Here is a 19851-nt window from a genome sequence, read left to right as displayed (position 1 = left end):
CCACAATTCACATCACCCTAAACTCTATTATTTACAGTCCTATAGGGAATGGTTAAAGGAAAAATTATGGTGGAATGACATTGGATATTCAATGAAATACGAAAAGTAAACAAATAAGTTCACTTTAATTTTTCACATGTGTAATAGAATGCTAAACACATCAAAGTCCCAACCACATTTACTAAAAGGGAAATTAGTAATTTGTACAGGAGTTAATAGCTGCAGCTCGGATTTTGGGAGTACTTTTTAATGTGAATTCATAGAGCAGATACACAAGAAAAATGCAGTGTGCTTTTAATTCAAACATTGTTAAACAAAAATAAAACTGTCATTTCAAATGTATAGACAGAATTGCCCTCTGGTCTTTAAATAAAACACTGTCGAAAATAGTTTCTTGGATGACGCCGGGGAGAAAATTGACAAAGGAGTTAAAATACCTCTTCAGTTTTAGTTTTCTTGGGACTTTCGTCATTCTGAGGTGATGAAGTCCGCTTTATTCCAACTAGTGGGCTAGGCAACTTTGGGGTTGTGTTTCCAGCAGCCCTTGGTGGCTGGTTTACAATACGAGTTGCAGAAACAACCCGAGAGATTGTTTTTTGAGAAGGAGAAATGGTGGGTGTGGTGGCAGTATCAGGAATGCTTTCACTTGAAGTACCTAGAAAAAAGACAAAAGACAACTTAGATTTCAATATCTGAAAAATGTTAATATTTAAAACAATCCAAAAACGCACCAAAATATTAGAGAATATAGCAATAACATCTGAGAGGTAGAGCCATGTTGGAAGACTTCATAGGCCGTATTGGGAAAGCATTTCTTTTTGCAGCTTTCCCACCATTCCATCAATGGCAATGTCCCAAATGTTTGCTATTGTTAGATTCCTGTCCTGACTTCTGGGGTGAGTTAAAGCATTTTTGCTGTACTCTACTTGCTAAGCAAAGGTTTTTGGGGCCACTGATAACTCCCCCAAGGCTAACTGCATAAGGGGGGGTACACCGGTCTCCCTTTGTATTAAGGCAGTTGTACCATCTTCTGTTGAAGATGGTTAGGGAGTTTGACACAAATTGCTGTCTGTGACAGAACTTGGAAAAGCCCACCTTAGGTGGCAAGGTTGAACCGCTTAAAGGTTTAGCCTGAACTACTCAAAGGTTTGTTAGCAATGGCTAAGCAGGCAGGTTTAATCTTGGAGGGAGATGGGCTGTAATTAGGAACACAGTACTTAGAGTATACAATTAGTTCAAATTATATAAAAATGGCGTCTCATTTTATATACACCAAGGCTTTAGAATTAAATCGGTAGGTACTGTTCAAACAGTACAATAATATCAAAGCAGAATTAAAAGGTAGCACACTTTAAATCAATGTAAAGCAACACAAAGGGAGAGAAATTACTGACATGAATAAGCAAACTTGAGATCCACTTCAACTTAAGTTAACCCCTGCATAACCAATCTTTAGAAGACCAACCCTATATCAGGAGGAGGAGTCTCAGAGTCCGGGGGGAACTGGGTGTCTATTGACCAAGGGCTGAGGAGCAAAGAGGGAGTTAGGCAGCAGACAGATCCGAATCTATGAAGGTTTTTTCAGATTTGCAGGTAACAGTTTGGCAAGTTACAGCCCAGTGGGATGTTCAGATCAATGCGACTTCACAGGACCTCCCTGCAGTCCGCCGGCAATTCTTATCTGCAGAACTGTAGGGCTGCAAGAGCCAAGCCATCAGGTTTAGCGATCCTGGGTCGTGATGCAGGATTGCACCTCCTTCTCTGGTGAGCAGGTCCGCGACCACTGGCAGCTTGACCGGAGGCGACAATGACAGGCTGAGAAAGTCCAGGTACCAAATATGCCTCAGCCTCGCCAGGGCGCTGAGCATCATCCTGCATCAGCACTGTGAGTTGATTGATGACATACATCAGGAGAGGCAATGGCAAGAACACGTATACAAACAGGCTCTCCCACCGGAAGGAGAACGCATCCCCCATTCTCCTCGTTTGTTGGAACCTGCTGGCGACTTTCTGGCATTTGGAGTTCGATGCCCTGGCAAACAGATCGATCTAGAGCCTGGCCCACTTGAAGATGCGGTCTACCTGATCCTGCCGAAGTTCCCACTCGTGGCAGTAGCGCAACTCCCTGGGAGTCGGACATGGTGTTCGACTCCTGCCAGGTGGAAAGGGGATGAGGAGCATCTTTTGGTCTACGGCCCAGTGCCACAATTTCTGCACGCCTCTGCTTCCTGATGTAGGACATCGTGGTGGTGTTGTCCATGAAGATCCTCACCTCTTTGCCCTTCAGGGACAGAAGGAATGACTTGAGGGCCCAGAACACTGCATGCAGCTCCAGGATATTGATGTGGAGATCCTTCTCCTCCAGCAGCCACAGGCCTCTGGCGTGCAGATATCCGGTGTGGGCTCACCAGCCCTCCAGGGAATTGTCCATGGTGATCGTCTCTCGGTATCGGGGTTCTGAAACCCTGTCCCTCGTGAGACATTGGAATGGACGACCCACCATCTTATCGCTCGACGCAACTCCACACAGAGGGTTTTAGTCTGTGAAGCTTCAGAACATTTGTATCCAGCAAGCAACCAAGAACTTCGGAAGAGGTCGCATCTGTAGCCTGCAGAGCCGGATGGGGTAGATACACGACGACATGATGCCGAGCAGCGACTTGATGGTCCACACTGTGGCGGTCTTCAGTGACAATAGCCGTTCTACCTTTCCCAGAAGACTGCTACCCTCTCCCCAGAGGGTGATCCAGGCAGGAGACTGTGTTGAGCCTGGATCCCAGGAACAGTGCGTTCTGCGATGGAATCAAGCAGGACTTTGGATAATTCATGGAGAATCCCAGATCCATCAGCAGCTTGATGGGTCCATTTGGTGTGCCGACGGCCACTTCCCTTGACATGGTCCAGATGAGCCAGTCAAGGTACGGGTACACGTGTATCCGCAGTAGACGTAGATGGGCCGCCACTGGTGTCAGGCACTTTGGAAACACCCTGGGCACTGACTTTAGGCCGAACGGGAGGGGCTTGTGACTGTCTTCCCGAAGAGGTTGTTCCTGTCAAAAGGCATGTCGAGCACTCTAGTCTGGACCACCTGGCAGAAGTCGGTGGCCTTCAGCTAGCCCCGCCGCCGGAGATAGACACCAGTCCCCATCTGTCGAAACCTGTGTCAGTGATGGTTAGGCAAAGTTTGTATGCGGTACCCTCTGGGACACTATACACAACTACGACTACAGGTGTAAGCAAACCAACCTTTGGAATAAGTCTGTACTACACAGTTTTGGTAGCAGAGCTGAGCAGCCAGGCTTATCTCAAGAGGGTAGATAAGCCTGGCAAGTGAGCAGTAAATGTTACACAGAGGTCTACAATCACAGGTGTTCAAATAAACTTACACTCAAGGTTTCTTTGAAAAATAATTATTAATGTATTAATCTGTCAGTGATAAAACATTCATAAGGAGGAAATTATATAAAACACAAATATGACAATGCATTACTTACCGTAAAAGCATTTCTAATCGTATCTGCTTAAATTCACATGCTGTGCATAGTCCGACATCCAGTGGTCACTGCGGAGTATTGCATTTTGTTTTCGTAGTCGAAAAGGGGACGCCAACAAGGCGTGTCTGTAACACTATCCCTATAGTGACGTGCATTGTACCCACAATTCCGCACACATCTAGGTCCCTCTGTTTGTATGTTTTCTGTCCTGATGGAGCCTATTAGACGTGAGTGAGTACAGAAAAGAGAGATAAAGGATGTCTATGTTCCTTCCATCCGAGCGGGGAGGAAGGGTGGGCGCATGTGAATCTAAGCAGATAAAACCAACAGAATGCTTTTGCGGTAAGTAATGCATTGTCTTCTGATGTTTGTTGATCTGCTTAGAATCACATGCTGTGAATAGACTAGGGAGCAGTACCCGGAGTTGGAGGTGGGTTGTGAGAAGGAACAGTAGAGAAAAGATGTCTTAATACTGCTTGTCCCACCTAGGAATCAGATCTAGAATGGGCCTCTAGACAGTAGTGTTTTGTAGAGGTGTGTACAGAACTCCAGGTTGCCGCTTTGCAAATGGACTCAAGAGGGACATTTGCAATGAATGCTATTGAAGCCCCAGTGCCACGAGTAGAATGTGCTCTCGGCTTGAAGGGTAGTTCTCTCTTAGCAAGAGAGAAACAGAGAGTGATGCATTGGACAATCCATCTAGATATAGTGGATTTGGAAATTGCATCTCCTTCTCTTCCTGCTGCCACTGAGACAAAGAACTGATTAGTCTTTCACAGAGGTCTTGTTCTTTCCATACAAAACATGACATCTCGGCGCACATCTAGTGTATGCAGGCTCCTTTCTCCTAAATTTGAAGGGTTTAGAAAGAACGTTGGTAGTTCTGTAGACTGGTTGACATGGAATTTTGAAATAAAGTTTGGTGCAAACCTAGGATGTGTGCGAAGAACCACCTTATCTTTGTGAACTGTTGCAAAGGAGTCTAGCATAGAGAGCGCCTGTAGTTCACTCACTCTCCTAATGGAGGTGATAGCTATTAAGAAAGCAGTCTTAAGAGTGAGGTCCTTAAGAGATGCCTTGTGCATCGGTTCAAAGGGTGAGCCCATAAACCTGATAAGTACCACGTTTAGGTCCCATCCGGGAGCTGGGTTGGCTATAGGAGGGTGTATCCTCTTTACTCCGTCCATGAAGGCTTTAATAACTGGGACTTTCCACCATGACACTGAGTTGAGTAGTGGTGTATGCGGAAAGTGCAGATAGATGAACTTTAATAGAATTAAAGACCAATCCTGAGTCTAATAAGAGTCAGGTAAAGAACAATCTGTGGGAGAGCAGTCAACAGGGTTGATGCTCTTATTTCTACACCAGATGACGAATCTCTTCCATTTGCTAGAATAGCAGTAACAAGTGTTAGGTTTCCTAGCCTCCTTAAGAATGTCCATGCATCTTTGATGGAGTTGTAAATGTCCAAATTATATGACCTCAGGAGCCAGGCTGCTAAGTTCAGGGTCTGTGGGCATGGGTGTAGCGTTCTGCCCATGTCCTGTGACAGCATGTTGTACGGGCAGGGAAGTTTCACTGGAGGAGATCGAGATATCTCCATCAAGTGAGCGAACCATGGCTGCCAGGCCCACATAGGGGCCACTAGTATCATGGTGACTGGTTCCTGGTGCATCTTGTGCACTATCTTGTTGAGAAGGGGAGTTGGGGGTGGGGGGTGGGGGGGGCGGAAGGGGACACGTAAACAAATTTCCCTGACCATGTTATCCAGAGACCATTCCCTTTGGACTGATTCTGGGGGTACCTGGAGGCGTAATCTTGGCATTGGGAGTTCTCCAGCGTTGCGAACAAATCTATTTCTGGGAATCCCCATTGTGTGAAAATGTCGAAGACTGTTTTCTTGTAACCGCCATTCGTACTCTGTGCGCAGAGGGAAGTCTCTGCCGAGTTTGTCTGCTAGCAGATTGAGTTCCCCTGGTACATGTTGTGACAACAGGAACATGTGTTTGAGAGCCCACTTCCAGATGTTCTGGGACAGCTTGGACAGTCCTGAGGACCATCACTGTCTTCCCTTGCAGGTGTGCCTGGAAAGCCTTCAGTGCTTTGAAGACTGCTAGCAGTTCCAGCAAGTTTATGTGTTTGGACGCTACACTCTGAGTCCAAACTCTGTGTGCAGTCTGATGGGATAGGTGAGCCCCCCATCCTGTGAGGGATGCGTCTGTGGTTAGAGTGGCCTCCACTGCGGGGGTGGCAAATGGTTTCCCTATTACAAGGTTTTCCTTCGACCACCACCGTAGCGAGAGAACCAAGGCCTGCGAGACCACCACTAGATCGTCCCATTGTCCGCTGGCCTGACACCACTGGCTGTTGAGCCACTCTTGCATTGGGCGCAGACGCGCGCCAGGTACCAAATACATACATGACGCCATCATTCCTAGCAAACGCATTGCTTTGCGTACCGTCACCTCTCGACCGGCCACATATTGAGGGATCTGAAACAGCATATTTTGGACCCTCTCGGAGGGGAAGACGAGGCCGTCGTTTTTTCGAATTAGAGCCCCTAGGAATTGTTTGATCTGGCTGGGGTCTAGGCTGGACTTCTCGTTGATGGAGAAGCCCAGTTGGAACAAAAAGTCTACAGTCTTTTGGGTATTTGAGAAGCATGCCTCGTAAGAATCCCCTGTTATGAGCCAATCGTCGAGGTAAGGGTATACTGGGATGGACAACCTGCGCAGGTGGGCTGCTGCCACTGCCAGTACTTTTGTGAATACCCTTGGCGCTGACCCTATGCCGAAGGGTAGCACTCGGAACTGGTAGTGTTTGCCCTCTATCATGAACCTGAGGTATTTTCTGTGCGCTGGCAACATTAAAATATGAAAGTATGCATCTTTCATGTCCAGTGTTGTCATGTAATCTCCCTGTGAAAGTAGGGGGATTACTTCCTGTATGGTCACCATGCAAAATTTTTGAGGTTTGACAAATTTGTTCGCTGGGCACAGATCTAATACAGGGCGCATGGTTAAGTCCTTTTTAGGTACAAGGAAGTACACTGAATAAATACCTTCCGTTACCTGTGATAGAGGCACGACCTCTATTGCTCCTTTTAGTAGCAGCAGTTCCACTTCTTGAAGAAGAATGGCGAGGTGCTCCGCAGAGGAGCGTCGTCCCCTTGGGGGTCTGTACTTGAGGAACCGACTGAATTCTATGCAGTAACCGCGGGCTATGGTTGACAATACCCATCGGTCTGATGTTATTCCCTCCCATGCAGGTAGGAAAGATGTTAACCGGCCCCCGACCGGCGATGCATGGGAGGGGACCCGAACCATCGGGTCATTTGGTGTTGGTAGCCGGGGATCCTCTGGGAGTGGGGCCCCGACCTCTACCCTTGCCATGGCGCTGTCCTCTTTGTGTGGACTGGCCACTGGTTCCCTGAGTAGAGGACCAGTTGCCTGCAGTGTACTGCTGCTGTTGTTGCTGTTGGTGGTGTTGGCCTCGAAAAAAGCGTTTGTTGCTGAATCCTCGCTTATTGGGAGGCCTTGAGATTTGGTCTAAAGTCTTGAGGGTGTCGAAATCCTTCTTCGCAGTCTCCAGTGCGTCGTCCACTGCCTTCCCAAAGAGGTTAGAATCCTCTATTGGTTTATTAATGAGTGACGCCTGGGTTTCTGGCTTAAACCCGGAATTGCAGAGCCAGACATGACGCTTCAGAAGTATTCCCTGGACTAAAGAACGGCCAGCCGTTTCTGCAGCATCAAGAGTGTTTTTAATGATGCTCTGGTTAACCAGAGTTCCTTCTGTTACTGTGGTCAATATAAGTGAGTTCTTAAAGGCTCAGGGACCTCCTAGAGGTCCTGCCGTAATTTGCCCCAATGGGCATCAGCACAACTTGCCAGTAGGGTAGTATTGGCAATTCTGGTTAAAAAAGCTGCCGAGGCTGTAATTCTTTTACCCAGGGCGTAGAGTTTCTTTCCTTCTTTGTCTGGGGGTGCTTTGCTGGTTGACAGGTGAACCCTTGCTCTTTTCCTTGTGGTAGTTACCACCAAGGAGTCTGGAATTGAGTGACCCCTAATATATAATGGGTCTGAATGAGAGGGAGTAAACAGTTTTTCAATTCTGGGATTGCCCCCTCTGACCAGTGCCGGTGTAGACAGCGATGGAGTGATTTGTCTCTTAACTGAGGCGAGGAGGGGAATGGTTTGGCTAGTGGGAGGTTTTTCTTTAATGATTCTTTCTACAAAATCAGTATCGGGAATAATTTCACCAGTTTCAATCTCAAAATGCGCTGCTGCCTTCTGTAGTAGCGTGTTGAAGGTGGGTTCACCATCTATTGGTGAAGGATTCCTGACCGGTGTAGTCTGAGGAGAGGGAAGGTTTATGATCTCAGGGTCTGTAGACTTTGCCGGTGACTGCCAAGGCAGTGAGCCACCTTCATCTGGGTCTTCCTCGAAGCTCCCCCCACCTATGTCAAGGTTTCCCTCAAAAACAACTTCTTCGAGGTTCTGTTGGTCTTCATTATCCAAAAATTCTTCGTCCTCTTGGAAGAGAGTGTCTTCAATGAGGTCGAAGGTATTCGATTCCTCTTGAAGGGGGTTAAATAGCCTAGGGTATTTAGCCCTGGGGTCCTCATGCAGCACCTCTCTTGGCCTCTTGGGAGTTTTTTGTTCAGGAGTGGACATAAATCTATCCAGTTTCTCCATACACGATTGGAATCTCTCAAGAGTCCAATGTGGTAACTCAGAACCGTCTGGAGGCGAAAAAGGAGGCTGTTCCGTCTGGAGGCGAAAAAGGAGGCTGTTCCGTCTGGAGGCGAAAAAGGAGGCTGTTCCGTCTGGAGGCGAAAAAGGAGGCTGTTCCGTCTGGAGGCGAAAAAGGAGGCTGTTCCGTCTGGAGGCGAAAAAGGAGGCTGTTCCGTCTGGAGGCGAAAAAGGAGGCTGTTCCGTCTGGAGGCGAAAAAGGAGGCTGTTCCGTCTGGAGGCGAAAAAGGAGGCTGTTCCGTCTGGAGGCGAAAAAGGAGGCTGTTCCGTCTGGAGGCGAAAAAGGAGGCTGTTCCGTCTGGAGGCGAAAAAGGAGGCTGTTCCGTCTGGAGGCGAAAAAGGAGGCTGTTCCGTCTGGAGGCGAAAAAGGAGGCTGTTCCGTCTGGAGGCGAAAAAGGAGGCTGTTCCGTCTGGAGGCGAAAAAGGAGGCTGTTCCGTCTGGAGGCGAAAAAGGAGGCTGTTCCGTCTGGAGGCGAAAAAGGAGGCTGTTCCGTCTGGAGGCGAAAAAGGAGGCTGTTCCGTCTGGAGGCGAAAAAGGAGGCTGTTCCGTCTGGAGGCGAAAAAGGAGGCTGTTCCGTCTGGAGGCGAAAAAGGAGGCTGTTCCGTCTGGAGGCGAAAAAGGAGGCTGTTCCGTCTGGAGGCGAAAAAGGAGGCTGTTCCGTCTGGAGGCGAAAAAGGAGGCTGTTCCGTCTGGAGGCGAAAAAGGAGGCTGTTCCGTCTGGAGGCGAAAAAGGAGGCTGTTCCGTCTGGAGGCGAAAAAGGAGGCTGTTCCGTCTGGAGGCGAAAAAGGAGGCTGTTCCGTCTGGAGGCGAAAAAGGAGGCTGTTCCGTCTGGAGGCGAAAAAGGAGGCTGTTCCGTCTGGAGGCGAAAAAGGAGGCTGTTCCGTCTGGAGGCGAAAAAGGAGGCTGTTCCGTCTGGAGGCGAAAAAGGAGGCTGTTCCGTCTGGAGGCGAAAAAGGAGGCTGTTCCGTCTGGAGGCGAAAAAGGAGGCTGTTCCGTCTGGAGGCGAAAAAGGAGGCTGTTCCGTCTGGAGGCGAAAAAGGAGGCTGTTCCGTCTGGAGGCGAAAAAGGAGGCTGTTCCGTCTGGAGGCGAAAAAGGAGGCTGTTCCGTCTGGAGGCGAAAAAGGAGGCTGTTCCGTCTGGAGGCGAAAAAGGAGGCTGTTCCGTCTGGAGGCGAAAAAGGAGGCTGTTCCGTCTGGAGGCGAAAAAGGAGGCTGTTCCGTCTGGAGGCGAAAAAGGAGGCTGTTCCGTCTGGAGGCGAAAAAGGAGGCTGTTCCGTCTGGAGGCGAAAAAGGAGGCTGTTCCGTCTGGAGGCGAAAAAGGAGGCTGTTCCGTCTGGAGGCGAAAAAGGAGGCTGTTCCGTCTGGAGGCGAAAAAGGAGGCTGTTCCGTCTGGAGGCGAAAAAGGAGGCTGTTCCGTCTGGAGGCGAAAAAGGAGGCTGTTCCGTCTGGAGGCGAAAAAGGAGGCTGTTCCGTCTGGAGGCGAAAAAGGAGGCTGTTCCGTCTGGAGGCGAAAAAGGAGGCTGTTCCGTCTGGAGGCGAAAAAGGAGGCTGTTCCGTCTGGAGGCGAAAAAGGAGGCTGTTCCGTCTGGAGGCGAAAAAGGAGGCTGTTCCGTCTGGAGGCGAAAAAGGAGGCTGTTCCGTCTGGAGGCGAAAAAGGAGGCTGTTCCGTCTGGAGGCGAAAAAGGAGGCTGTTCCGTCTGGAGGCGAAAAAGGAGGCTGTTCCGTCTGGAGGCGAAAAAGGAGGCTGTTCCGTCTGGAGGCGAAAAAGGAGGCTGTTCCGTCTGGAGGCGAAAAAGGAGGCTGTTCCGTCTGGAGGCGAAAAAGGAGGCTGTTCCGTCTGGAGGCGAAAAAGGAGGCTGTTCCGTCTGGAGGCGAAAAAGGAGGCTGTTCCGTCTGGAGGCGAAAAAGGAGGCTGTTCCGTCTGGAGGCGAAAAAGGAGGCTGTTCCGTCTGGAGGCGAAAAAGGAGGCTGTTCCGTCTGGAGGCGAAAAAGGAGGCTGTTCCGTCTGGAGGCGAAAAAGGAGGCTGTTCCGTCTGGAGGCGAAAAAGGAGGCTGTTCCGTCTGGAGGCGAAAAAGGAGGCTGTTCCGTCTGGAGGCGAAAAAGGAGGCTGTTCCGTCTGGAGGCGAAAAAGGAGGCTGTTCCGTCTGGAGGCGAAAAAGGAGGCTGTTCCGTCTGGAGGCGAAAAAGGAGGCTGTTCTGCCTGTAGGCGTTTTGATCTGTCCCATAACGTCAAGGATAAAGTCCCTTCGCCTTCTGAGAAACCTTCTCGAAGGCTAGGGCCTTCTTTCGACGGTGGGAGCGGTCCCTGCCTCCCTTCCGGCATTCTTGGCGTTTCCCTGGCCTTGTTAGCAGTTTTCGGCGTATCACTCGCCGTCCGTCTCTGGCCGTCCGTGGAAACTATACGCACCAAGCTCTTGACGATTAGTTTCTCCATCGAGGGTTCTTCTGGCGTCATGCTGGGCGGTGCCGAGTCTCTTTTGGCGACGATAGCACTCTGACGAGGCGCGTCGCCTGGTATCTTGGTGGTAGCGCCCTTGTCTGCAGGTAGCCCAGTCGCGGCAGCGGTGGCGGGGAGGGCTTTCGACCCTTACGGTCGGTGGAGGACACCGGTGGTTCTGGCGTCTCCATTGGCGCTATGGCTTTCGTCGTCTTTGACAAGGAAGTGCCCTGGGTTGTGTGTTTATGCCTTCTGTGTTCGTCAGTGTCGTCGGGGTGTTCATCCCCATAAGTAGGGCGTGAGCTGAACTTGTCGGGGCTGGGGACAGACCCCGAGGAGCGGGTACGCTCCCTAGAGAGGTCTACGACTTCTGAAACGGAGGTTGGGTTATCACTATCCTCATCAAACTCGGCGGCAGCAATGGGTGAGGAATCAACTCTAGACATAGCGTAGGCTGCCCACCTCTTGACTGTGGGATGTATTTACCCATGCATCCGAGCCCTACCTCAAAACTGTGCAGTACTGACATGGAAAACCTCATGATGGCCAGAGCTTCTCAGAAAATGCACAGGGAAATGCATGAAGAATAGGCTGCCACTCATTTTTGCCGATGTTATGGGCACAGAAGGACACTGCCTAAAACCACCATTGGACTACCCACACAGTAGTCTGAAACCATTGGGAATGGCAATGCTGATTGCCAAAAGCAAACCCATAACTGTGGGGAATTCATTCTTAAATCTCAAAAATGGGTGCAGTACCAGTACTCACCACTATCCAAAAGCCGGCATTTTAAAACCACACCAGATTTTACTTTTTTGTGTAAAACTGAATGAACCCAAAGCAGGCTAAAGAAAGACTTACTGAGAGGTGGATCCAATGTAAAGTTATATTCTGAAGTGACTTGAAGGTTTATAACAAGACTGGCTGCGCTGTGGATTTCAGCAGTTTAAGTAAATTTGGACTGAAAGACACTAAAAAAAATCTAGATGTTTAAATTGACTGAGTGACCTACTTTTGAGTGTCACATAGGTTGCAATTGTTTAAATGTCATAGTTTTAAACTTAGAATCAGCCTTCTAGCTGCATATGTGAAAATGTTTAGTTTTATTTGAATGCAGAAACTGGGGAACAGAAATGACAGCTTAAAGAGATTCCAATTTGCCTGGCAACTACCCCCATCAGGAGTGAAACTTGAGTCACAGCTGTGTTCCCAGGCCAACCTTCCTTTTGCTGCCCACACTAAGGATATGCCATCTATCTGATAATTGAATTACCTGTGCTCTGCAGGAGAGTGAACAAAGCCCTCTTCACTCAGGCAAAGGTTTTATTACGCAGTCGTAAAATGTAGCTTCCTCTTGGCAGGAGCTGGGAGGGGCACTGCCTGTGAGAGCAAGCTGGCTTGGCAGAACTGGATTAACCAGTATTTCTACCTTGTGCTGAGAGAAAACCACACCCCTTTGTAGCCAGAATATTGTTTAGAAAAAGATTAATAACTCATGGTGCGGACATGTAAAAATTTTATAAATGACACCATAATTCTTGTGATTTTTCTGCCCACATTTTAAGAGGTTTTTCGACCCGGTGGCATGTTCAGGGGGGTTTTAGCGGAAAAGTGGATATTACTCTAAATGTATGCATGTTAAAAATCTGAAACTTCATCAGTTAATGTCCATACTCCCTGCACACATGTATGTAAAGTTGGGTCAATGTCAGAAAGTGAAAAATCAGTTAAAAAGTCAATTATGTGCCATGTCTGAATGCAAGCTCTTAGAAACAGCAGATTTGGACAGAGACATGGCTAAATTCAGCCACACCATGTATATGTAATTTCAAGCAACTGTGTAACTGTGAAATATGTCTTTTATTATCAAATATAGAATGTGTGCAATCTGACAGAGGAGTGTCCTATCTGCAAGCCATAAAATGACATCCCTCTGACTCACACTTCCTTCCCCAATCAAATGATAAATGGAAGTTTGACCAATTAGAAGCTGAGAGAGAGGTAGGGTCAGTGATGCTAGAACACACCCACATTCTAAACACATAAAAGCAGACAGACAGGACAGATAGGGACGTTCAATTCCATCTGCAGCGGGACGCTATGCCGGAAAAATCCATACTTTACCTCCATCAAACCACCAGAGAGCCAAACTAGAGACTTCAATCTATCCAGAACTAGAGACCCAGACCAGAGAACCAGAGAGAGCTGACCCAGATCACTGTGAAGTGCAGAGACCAGAGGCGAGTTTAAAACCTGACCAGATCCATGGCGAGGCCCATTTCACTCAAGAATATAGTGTGAGTACCTAGAAAACTGTGCAGAACCAATCTCCTAGTTAAAATAATATAATTCAATCTATTTAATCTAAGTAGAACTGCCTCCTGTCACCTGTCATTTGTAAAGCTGTCACTTGTCATTTTCTAGTTGCAAGCTGCACTTGTCTTTTTGAATTTTAAAATTTCAAATCTGAAAAACGACCTTCACAAAATCGCTCATATCTCCGCAACCGTTTGTGCTAGAGACTTGCAGTAACTTTCATTTTGAAGCTGAGATCCTAGGCTTTCCTAGGACCCCAAAACGATAGAGATAGTCCTTGTGGTTCCTCTGTAATAGCGCTCGGCGCATCCGCGAATTTTGCCGCGATTTGCAAATTTCTCCACATGTAAAATCAGCTGCTGCTTGCCTTCCATTTGCCAGAAAATCGTTTGCCTCATAAAAACTATCCCTGAATCATTGCAAGAGTGAGCCTGAGCTAATATTAACTAGATATCACTCACCCTGAACCTCTGAAAGGGAATTAAAAGCATTTCCAGCATATTTCTCATCCATTGCTAGCACATATCAAAGCATTTGGGCCTGTGTTTTCAAAACTCCCATCTGTTTTCTGTAGGGTAAGCTTGCTGGAGTGAACTGATTTACATTGATTGCATTTCTGAGAACTGTGTGTTTCCCTTCCATTTCCTTGCCTTGCATCAAGGGGGGGAGGGGATTGCCAGAGAAAAGTGATTACATTGTTTGGTTGAAATCATATTGAGTATTTTCTGTACTGCATTCATTGAATATTGCATCCACCTGAGCTTACATAAAGCATCCTCTACCACATTATACTTTTGTTCCTATTTACCAGTGTGCTACCTTATCCATTTCATGTCAACTCATTAGTGATTATAAGAAGTGTGCTAGTGCCAGATTCTCCGTTGTTGATCTTTATCATATCAGATTAAGTGTGCTATTCAATTATTAATTTATTATAAAGTGTGATATATATATATTTTAAATTATCAAATAAACCTTTTAAACTTGCAAAACAGAACTACTTCTTGGCTCAGTGGGGTCAGGGGGATTCCAAGAGAGGGGTGTTATATAGGGGTTGTCATCCAGAACGCATGAACTGGACATAAAGATATATCAATAAGGGTTTTCATTCAGTATTCTAGACTAGGCGTTAACTTAGCTGTAGTGCTGAATTGAATCCTCTTACATGACCCTGCGGTACTTTAAAGTTTTCAGGCAAAGTAGTTTACAGGCCGCACAGCCTTCCTCGTTGTGGTCGAGGGGTAAACAACGGTTACAGCGCTTGTGCTCGTCTTTCCATGTAAATTTGCCCTTACAACATGGGCAAAATCTAAACAGAGTCCTCTCCATAGCGAAGGATATAGATCCGAGTGATAACGACCCCGAAGGAAAGGGGGGGTGAAAGGAGAAAGGCATTCTCAGAAATAGAAGAAATGTCCCACAACCCCACTCTCCCCCTACTGTTTTAGGCCGCCGAGGCCAGGCCACGTGTTCGGCAGCGCCAAAGGATCTCCTCGATCTAGGTCACCGCCGTCGAAGTTCTTACTCGGCGGTCAAACAGCTTTACAGCTTCGACTTTGAAGGAGGGATCTATGTAAGGTATTTAATAATAGCTAACGACCAAAGGGTTGAGTAAAAATTTTTGCAATTTCTCTCGAGGAGCTCCGCCTTAAGGCGACCAATATCTGGGCGGAAAAAACAATCTGAGGGACCTCGACGCGTGAGGGATTGTGGGTACAATGCAGGTCACTATAGGGATAGTGTTAGACACGCCTTGTCGACATCCCCTTTTCAACTACGAAAACAAAATGCAATGCTCCGCAGTGAACACTGGATATCGGACTATGCACAGCATGTGATTCTAAGCAGATTAACAAACATCAGAAACTTCAATACCATTTCAGAATACTTTTCAAGAGGAATAAAAGGCAAAGGTTATTAGAAGATGGAAGGTTACAATTATTCTTAGACCGTGTAGATATTTGGAGTTCACCAGAAGAGTCAATTCAATAGGCTAGGCCAAAGTCAATGGGCTAAAGTCTTGGGTAAGATAAAGCGGTTCTGGTAGTTCAACAGAAAAGTCTCTGCACAAGTTCTTAGAAGTAGTTTGTAAAAAGAAGAATCATATGTTGGGTCACAAGCTGATTAGGCCTGCGTGTTGCAAAAGTTTCAAGCACTTTCACAGCGAGAGATAAGTACTCTCAGTCTTGTTTCACCGTAACTTACAAAGTAGAAAAAGATGCAGCCGATTACTTCTGTTCCTGCAGATCTTGCTGTTCCTGGGCCTCAGTCATGGGGACAAGAGGGAGGACGTCGGGGGACTCCTGCACTGTCCTGCAGTGGTCAAAAAGCTTGCAACTGGCAAACTTAAATACTGGTAACGCACACAAGCTGGTGTCCCTCTCCCTGGTTACATGGTTTCCTGCAGCACTCTGAGGAAAATGCAAACAGCTCCAAGATAGGTGTCCAGGTGGCTTACTGTCGAGTTGATTGGTCCCACGAACTCAAAAGGGAGAAGTCGTCCTTAGCAGGGCTTCTCTGTCAGGGTGAACCTGGCGATTCAAACCTGCAGCAGGGCTTCACCGGGCAAACCAACGGTCCAGGAGTTGCAGAAGCCGTCCTCTTCAAGCTCGTCTTCGGTTCTTTCGTTCCAGTGGTCGATTCTGCCTTCCATGCCAAGAGACTCTCCTTTTATTCAGTTCTCTCCCATTCATTCCAGCCTAGCTGTCACTCACCCAGCAGGGTAGCTGTCCTTGCCGGAAAATCAGCCAGCCAATCATCACAGAGTGCATTTGGGTCTCCTAGGAGAATAAGCACAGGGAGTTTTGGGCACCTCCCTCGCTTCCTGCCCACCCCAGACACTAAGGCGCCAGAGGCAGTCTTCACTCCTGAAGCACGCCAAAGGCGATGGAACAAAAGAATCAAACTAGGTTTGGTGCGCAGAGAAACTCTGGAAGGACCTTTCCACAAAAAAATGGTGAAAAAAGATCGGGACCTGTTTTAACAGGAGGGGGCTCAGACGCCATCTTGAAAAACATGGCTGCCGTGATTTAACATTACCGGAGCTACGAATAGTTTGCGGTCGGGAAAAATCATGGTAGTTCGTGGTAAAACCACTGCAACCAGCCATTCTGAGAGGAAATGGTAGCATTTGACTGCTACATGAGTATCTAGACACAGGGCATACTAGGTAACCCCTCCAGCACTCTAATGTAACATAGGGTGTGCTGGGGCTAGGAATTTAAAAGACTAGTAAAGTCAATTTCACTTTACTTACTCTGGGAAACAGTAGTTTATCCCAGAGAAGGAGGTTAAACCTTGGGAAAGCCTGAAAGGCTTCCCTGTGCCACTGCACTGAGGGTGCTGTGTGACACAAATGAAAAAATGCCTATGGCGTTGTTTAGACACCATAACAAAAGAAAACACAAGAGTAAAAAACACATCAAAATACATGAGTGGGAAAAAGGGTCACACTTCTCTCCAGGTAAAAATAAAAATCAAGTCCTCAAAATCCAGCAAAGTTGCTGGGTGTCTCTAAGGTGAAGGGAATTAGCACATTTTTGAGAATTCTCCCTAACAGCGATGTCCAGGGCCACCATAATGGCATGGTCCGGCACCACCTCCCTTTCCTGGAGGAGGGAGATTGCTTCTACCAGTTTGTCGTCAGGCAGGAACTCCAGAATCGGGGCCAGTTTGTACCAGAGTTCTCGGTCATACCTGGCCACAAACGCCAGCCCGATGGCTGCCTTGACTGGTGACGCCGCAGAGTAGATGTTCCTTCTCCCCATGGCGTCCAACTTCTTTCCCTCGCTGTCCGGAGTGACAGAGGACGAAGACGAGGTGTTCGATCTCTTTGTAGCAACCGCCGATACCACCAAGTCCGTTGAACTGTTGCGACCGTAGGCACCTGGGTGTGGACTCTGGCACAAAGTATTTTTTCTCTAGCCTACCCTGCTTATCAGGGGCCAGGTTCTACATCAGGGGCAGGCCCTCTTCCCAAATGTCGTCCAGGAGGGGTACCGCCATGATGGTCTTCCTCTTTGCCCCACGCCTCTGGTAGAGGAAACCTTCCTGTTAGGTTTCCATGGCATAAAACAACCGCACCTCATCCAGAGGGGATGTCCTCAGCTGCGGCAAGCCGCCCAGCATGACAATGTCCTCGTCTATCATCGCTGTATCCGTTCCCATGTCCTGGTCCCTCGGGCGTGGGGGGGGGGGCATGCAGTGGGGGGGAAGGGGGAGTAGTTTGCAGGTGTTGCCGTGGCGGTGCTGCATGGAGCTTCCTCTTCGCTAGAAGTTGATGCGGGGCCGCCGGGGTCGCCAGGGCCACCGGTGTCGGGGGCATCCTCTTCTGAATTTCCTACACCGTGTGCAGGGTCGAGAGTAGGTCCAGCGATACATCTCTTTTAGCCAGTTCAGCAGGCTTACTAGGGCTCAAGCAGCAGGTATTTCCATCATCCCCGTTTCCGTCAGTCGTCCATATACACGATCCATGCTGATATGGGGGACTCCTGGTCCTCCTTGTCCAAGGATAAAACATCAGTTCCTTGGAGTGCGAATCAACCAGAGGACTCCTCGCTCCCACCCTTTATTGCATCCTGAGGGGTCAGATTCAGGCTTAGCTCCGGCATACTCTTTTACGGTGTCCTCTCCAGGGGCCTGGCAGAGGCCTCCCGCCTTGGGCACAGGGATACTCGGGGTGCATCCAGGGCTACCTTGACCGGGTCAGCCTCTTTGGCCTTAGAGAGAGGGACCACTACCATCTTGATAGTTGATTATTTTTCCTGCCCCACCTGGTCCTTTTTCGGCAGGTCAGTCGCCTTTTCCTGCACCGTAGGCTTCTCTGGCTTTTCCTGCAGCTTGGCCGAATTCCTCTTTGAGGTGCTGGATCGATGGCTGGAGTTGGACGCAGATGGCGTGGTTGAACGCACCCTGCCCATTGCGGGACCCGCTTGCGTGGCGACCCCAAAGGAGACGGACTTGCAGTGCTTGGCCTCGTCTTGGGCGCCCTCAAAGGATTTAGAAGCCCGCTTCTCAGATCAGCCGGTCCTGAGTGAGGCATGCACCTGATTTGTGCACAGAGTAGAGACCTTGGCGCTGAGCCACGCTGCCAGTCTACTGCGACGACCTTTCATGGTTCTCTTACTGAACCTGAAGCAGATCTCGCAATCTCCTTCTCGGTGGTCCGTCTGGAGACAGTAGAGGCACTGAAGGCGTTTGTCCTCTACAAACACGTTCCACAGTCTGCAGCTAGAACAGAGCTTGAAAGGGGAGCTTCTCTCTTTCTTCTCTTTCCACATGGTCCACAGTGGGGAGTAGGCCCGACAGCCTTCTGGAACTTCGATGAATACTTGCTGATCCTTGCTCTTGAGGGGCAAGAAATTCACTGACAAACGGATACCCACTTGTCGGCTGAGGCGGAGAAAGAGCACACAGGCTTTGTTGGACAAAAACAGGACTTTCTCAAAAAAGCAAAATAAAACGTAGAATAGGTCACAGAGCAAAACACGAGGACTCCCAACACTTGAAAGTGCGGTAAAAATCAGAAGATGGATGCAAGAGGAGGGGCTTAGGGAGAGGGCAGTCACTGGCTTGGGGCAGTATGGCCCAGAGTTCAGTGATTGGTTTATAGGAGAAAGACAGTTTGTAAGTGAAGGTGAAACTGTTTTTTCTTTTACTGAGGATTCCCAGCCAGACGGCAGGGAATATTCACAAGCATTTTAATCCATGCCAGACCCCATGCTGCAGAATACACTCTATGCTAACTTGGGTAAATGTGTCCCTCTGTGCGGATTGGGGAATGATCCCCGTAGGTACATGGCTAACATCCGAGATGTATGTGACCAAACGCTGCGTGATCTTGATTCGGATAGTGACACCCTGGTAACCAATCCTGATAGGGTGAAACGTTTGTTATATGAGAATGATTGAGTAGAACTATAGACAAATTCCACTCCTATACCTCTGAGCCATTTACAGTGGGAGCATAAAAAACATGGGGTTATTTCACCCCTTCTTTTGCAATTCCCTAACCGATATTACTGGACGATTCTGCTTAAATTACGCTGGAATATCCTGCCAACCAGGGAGGTGTTATTTAGAAGGAAAAAGATAGGCCTGGAAAACCCCATTTGCCTATTCTGTGAGAAGGTAGGGGAAATTGAAACTGAACCATCTACTTCCCTCGTCCGGCTTTGTGAAAAAAGAATGGTCCATCTTACCAAGTTCGTAAAATGGGGACTGAGGGGGGATGACAATCATATTGTCCCGGTGCATTAACATCCAGAATACCTCTGAGGGTTTGGCGGTAGCATTGTTTATTAAATATTTGTATGACGACATACTGTACAGCAGGTTTAAGCCGTACTGGCCCTAAATTGGGGATATATAGGCCTTATTGCGTTTCCATGTAATAATGTCCCCACAAAAAATATCGGCATGCAAAAATATCGCCGAAAAATGGCCACAACCTTTTCCCGGCGATATTATGTACGGCGACCATATATATGGGGATAATATTACCCGATACCCTTATTGCAGCTGCTGCCCTTTAGGCAATTTATCTAAGATAAATAGTGCTACTAAGGCAGGTTATAACTTGATCTGAGTTTTAATGGTTTTATTGGGGGTTTTTAATAGTCTATTGTGTAGATGGATTGCTATATGGCTGTAATGTGTTTTTTTCTATGAATTCTTTATACTTTTATGATAATAAGGTTTTATTAATTTTAATCTTCTGTATGAAACTATATATCTGTGACACATATGAAACAAAATGTTATATGTAAGTGTTCTTTAAGTGTAATTCCTTGGGTAACATGCAGAATAGTGCAATGTGGTTTCTTGATGTATTCTAATGTTTACACTGT

At 47.9% G+C, this 19851-nt stretch overlaps 1 protein-coding gene across 3 annotated transcripts in view; it reads right to left on the bottom strand.

Moving 5' to 3' along the window:
- PAPOLA (poly(A) polymerase alpha) overlaps nt 1–19851 on the bottom strand; it is a 1157717-nt gene that overhangs the window by 211383 nt on the left and 926483 nt on the right. For all 3 annotated transcript variants that reach the window (XM_069637718.1, XM_069637717.1, XM_069637719.1), the window contains one exon: nt 438–655. In XM_069637718.1, coding sequence (XP_069493819.1) covers nt 438–655 — 218 coding nt within the window. The remainder of the gene's footprint in view (nt 1–437; nt 656–19851) is intronic.

Source organism: Ambystoma mexicanum, chromosome 14 (assembly GCF_040938575.1).
Source record: "Ambystoma mexicanum isolate Mex_15411 chromosome 14, UKY_AmexF1_1, whole genome shotgun sequence".
NCBI lineage: Eukaryota > Metazoa > Chordata > Amphibia > Caudata > Ambystomatidae > Ambystoma > Ambystoma mexicanum.
Note: the sequence above shows the minus strand (reverse complement) of the source record. Positions and strands in the feature narration are given on the sequence as shown.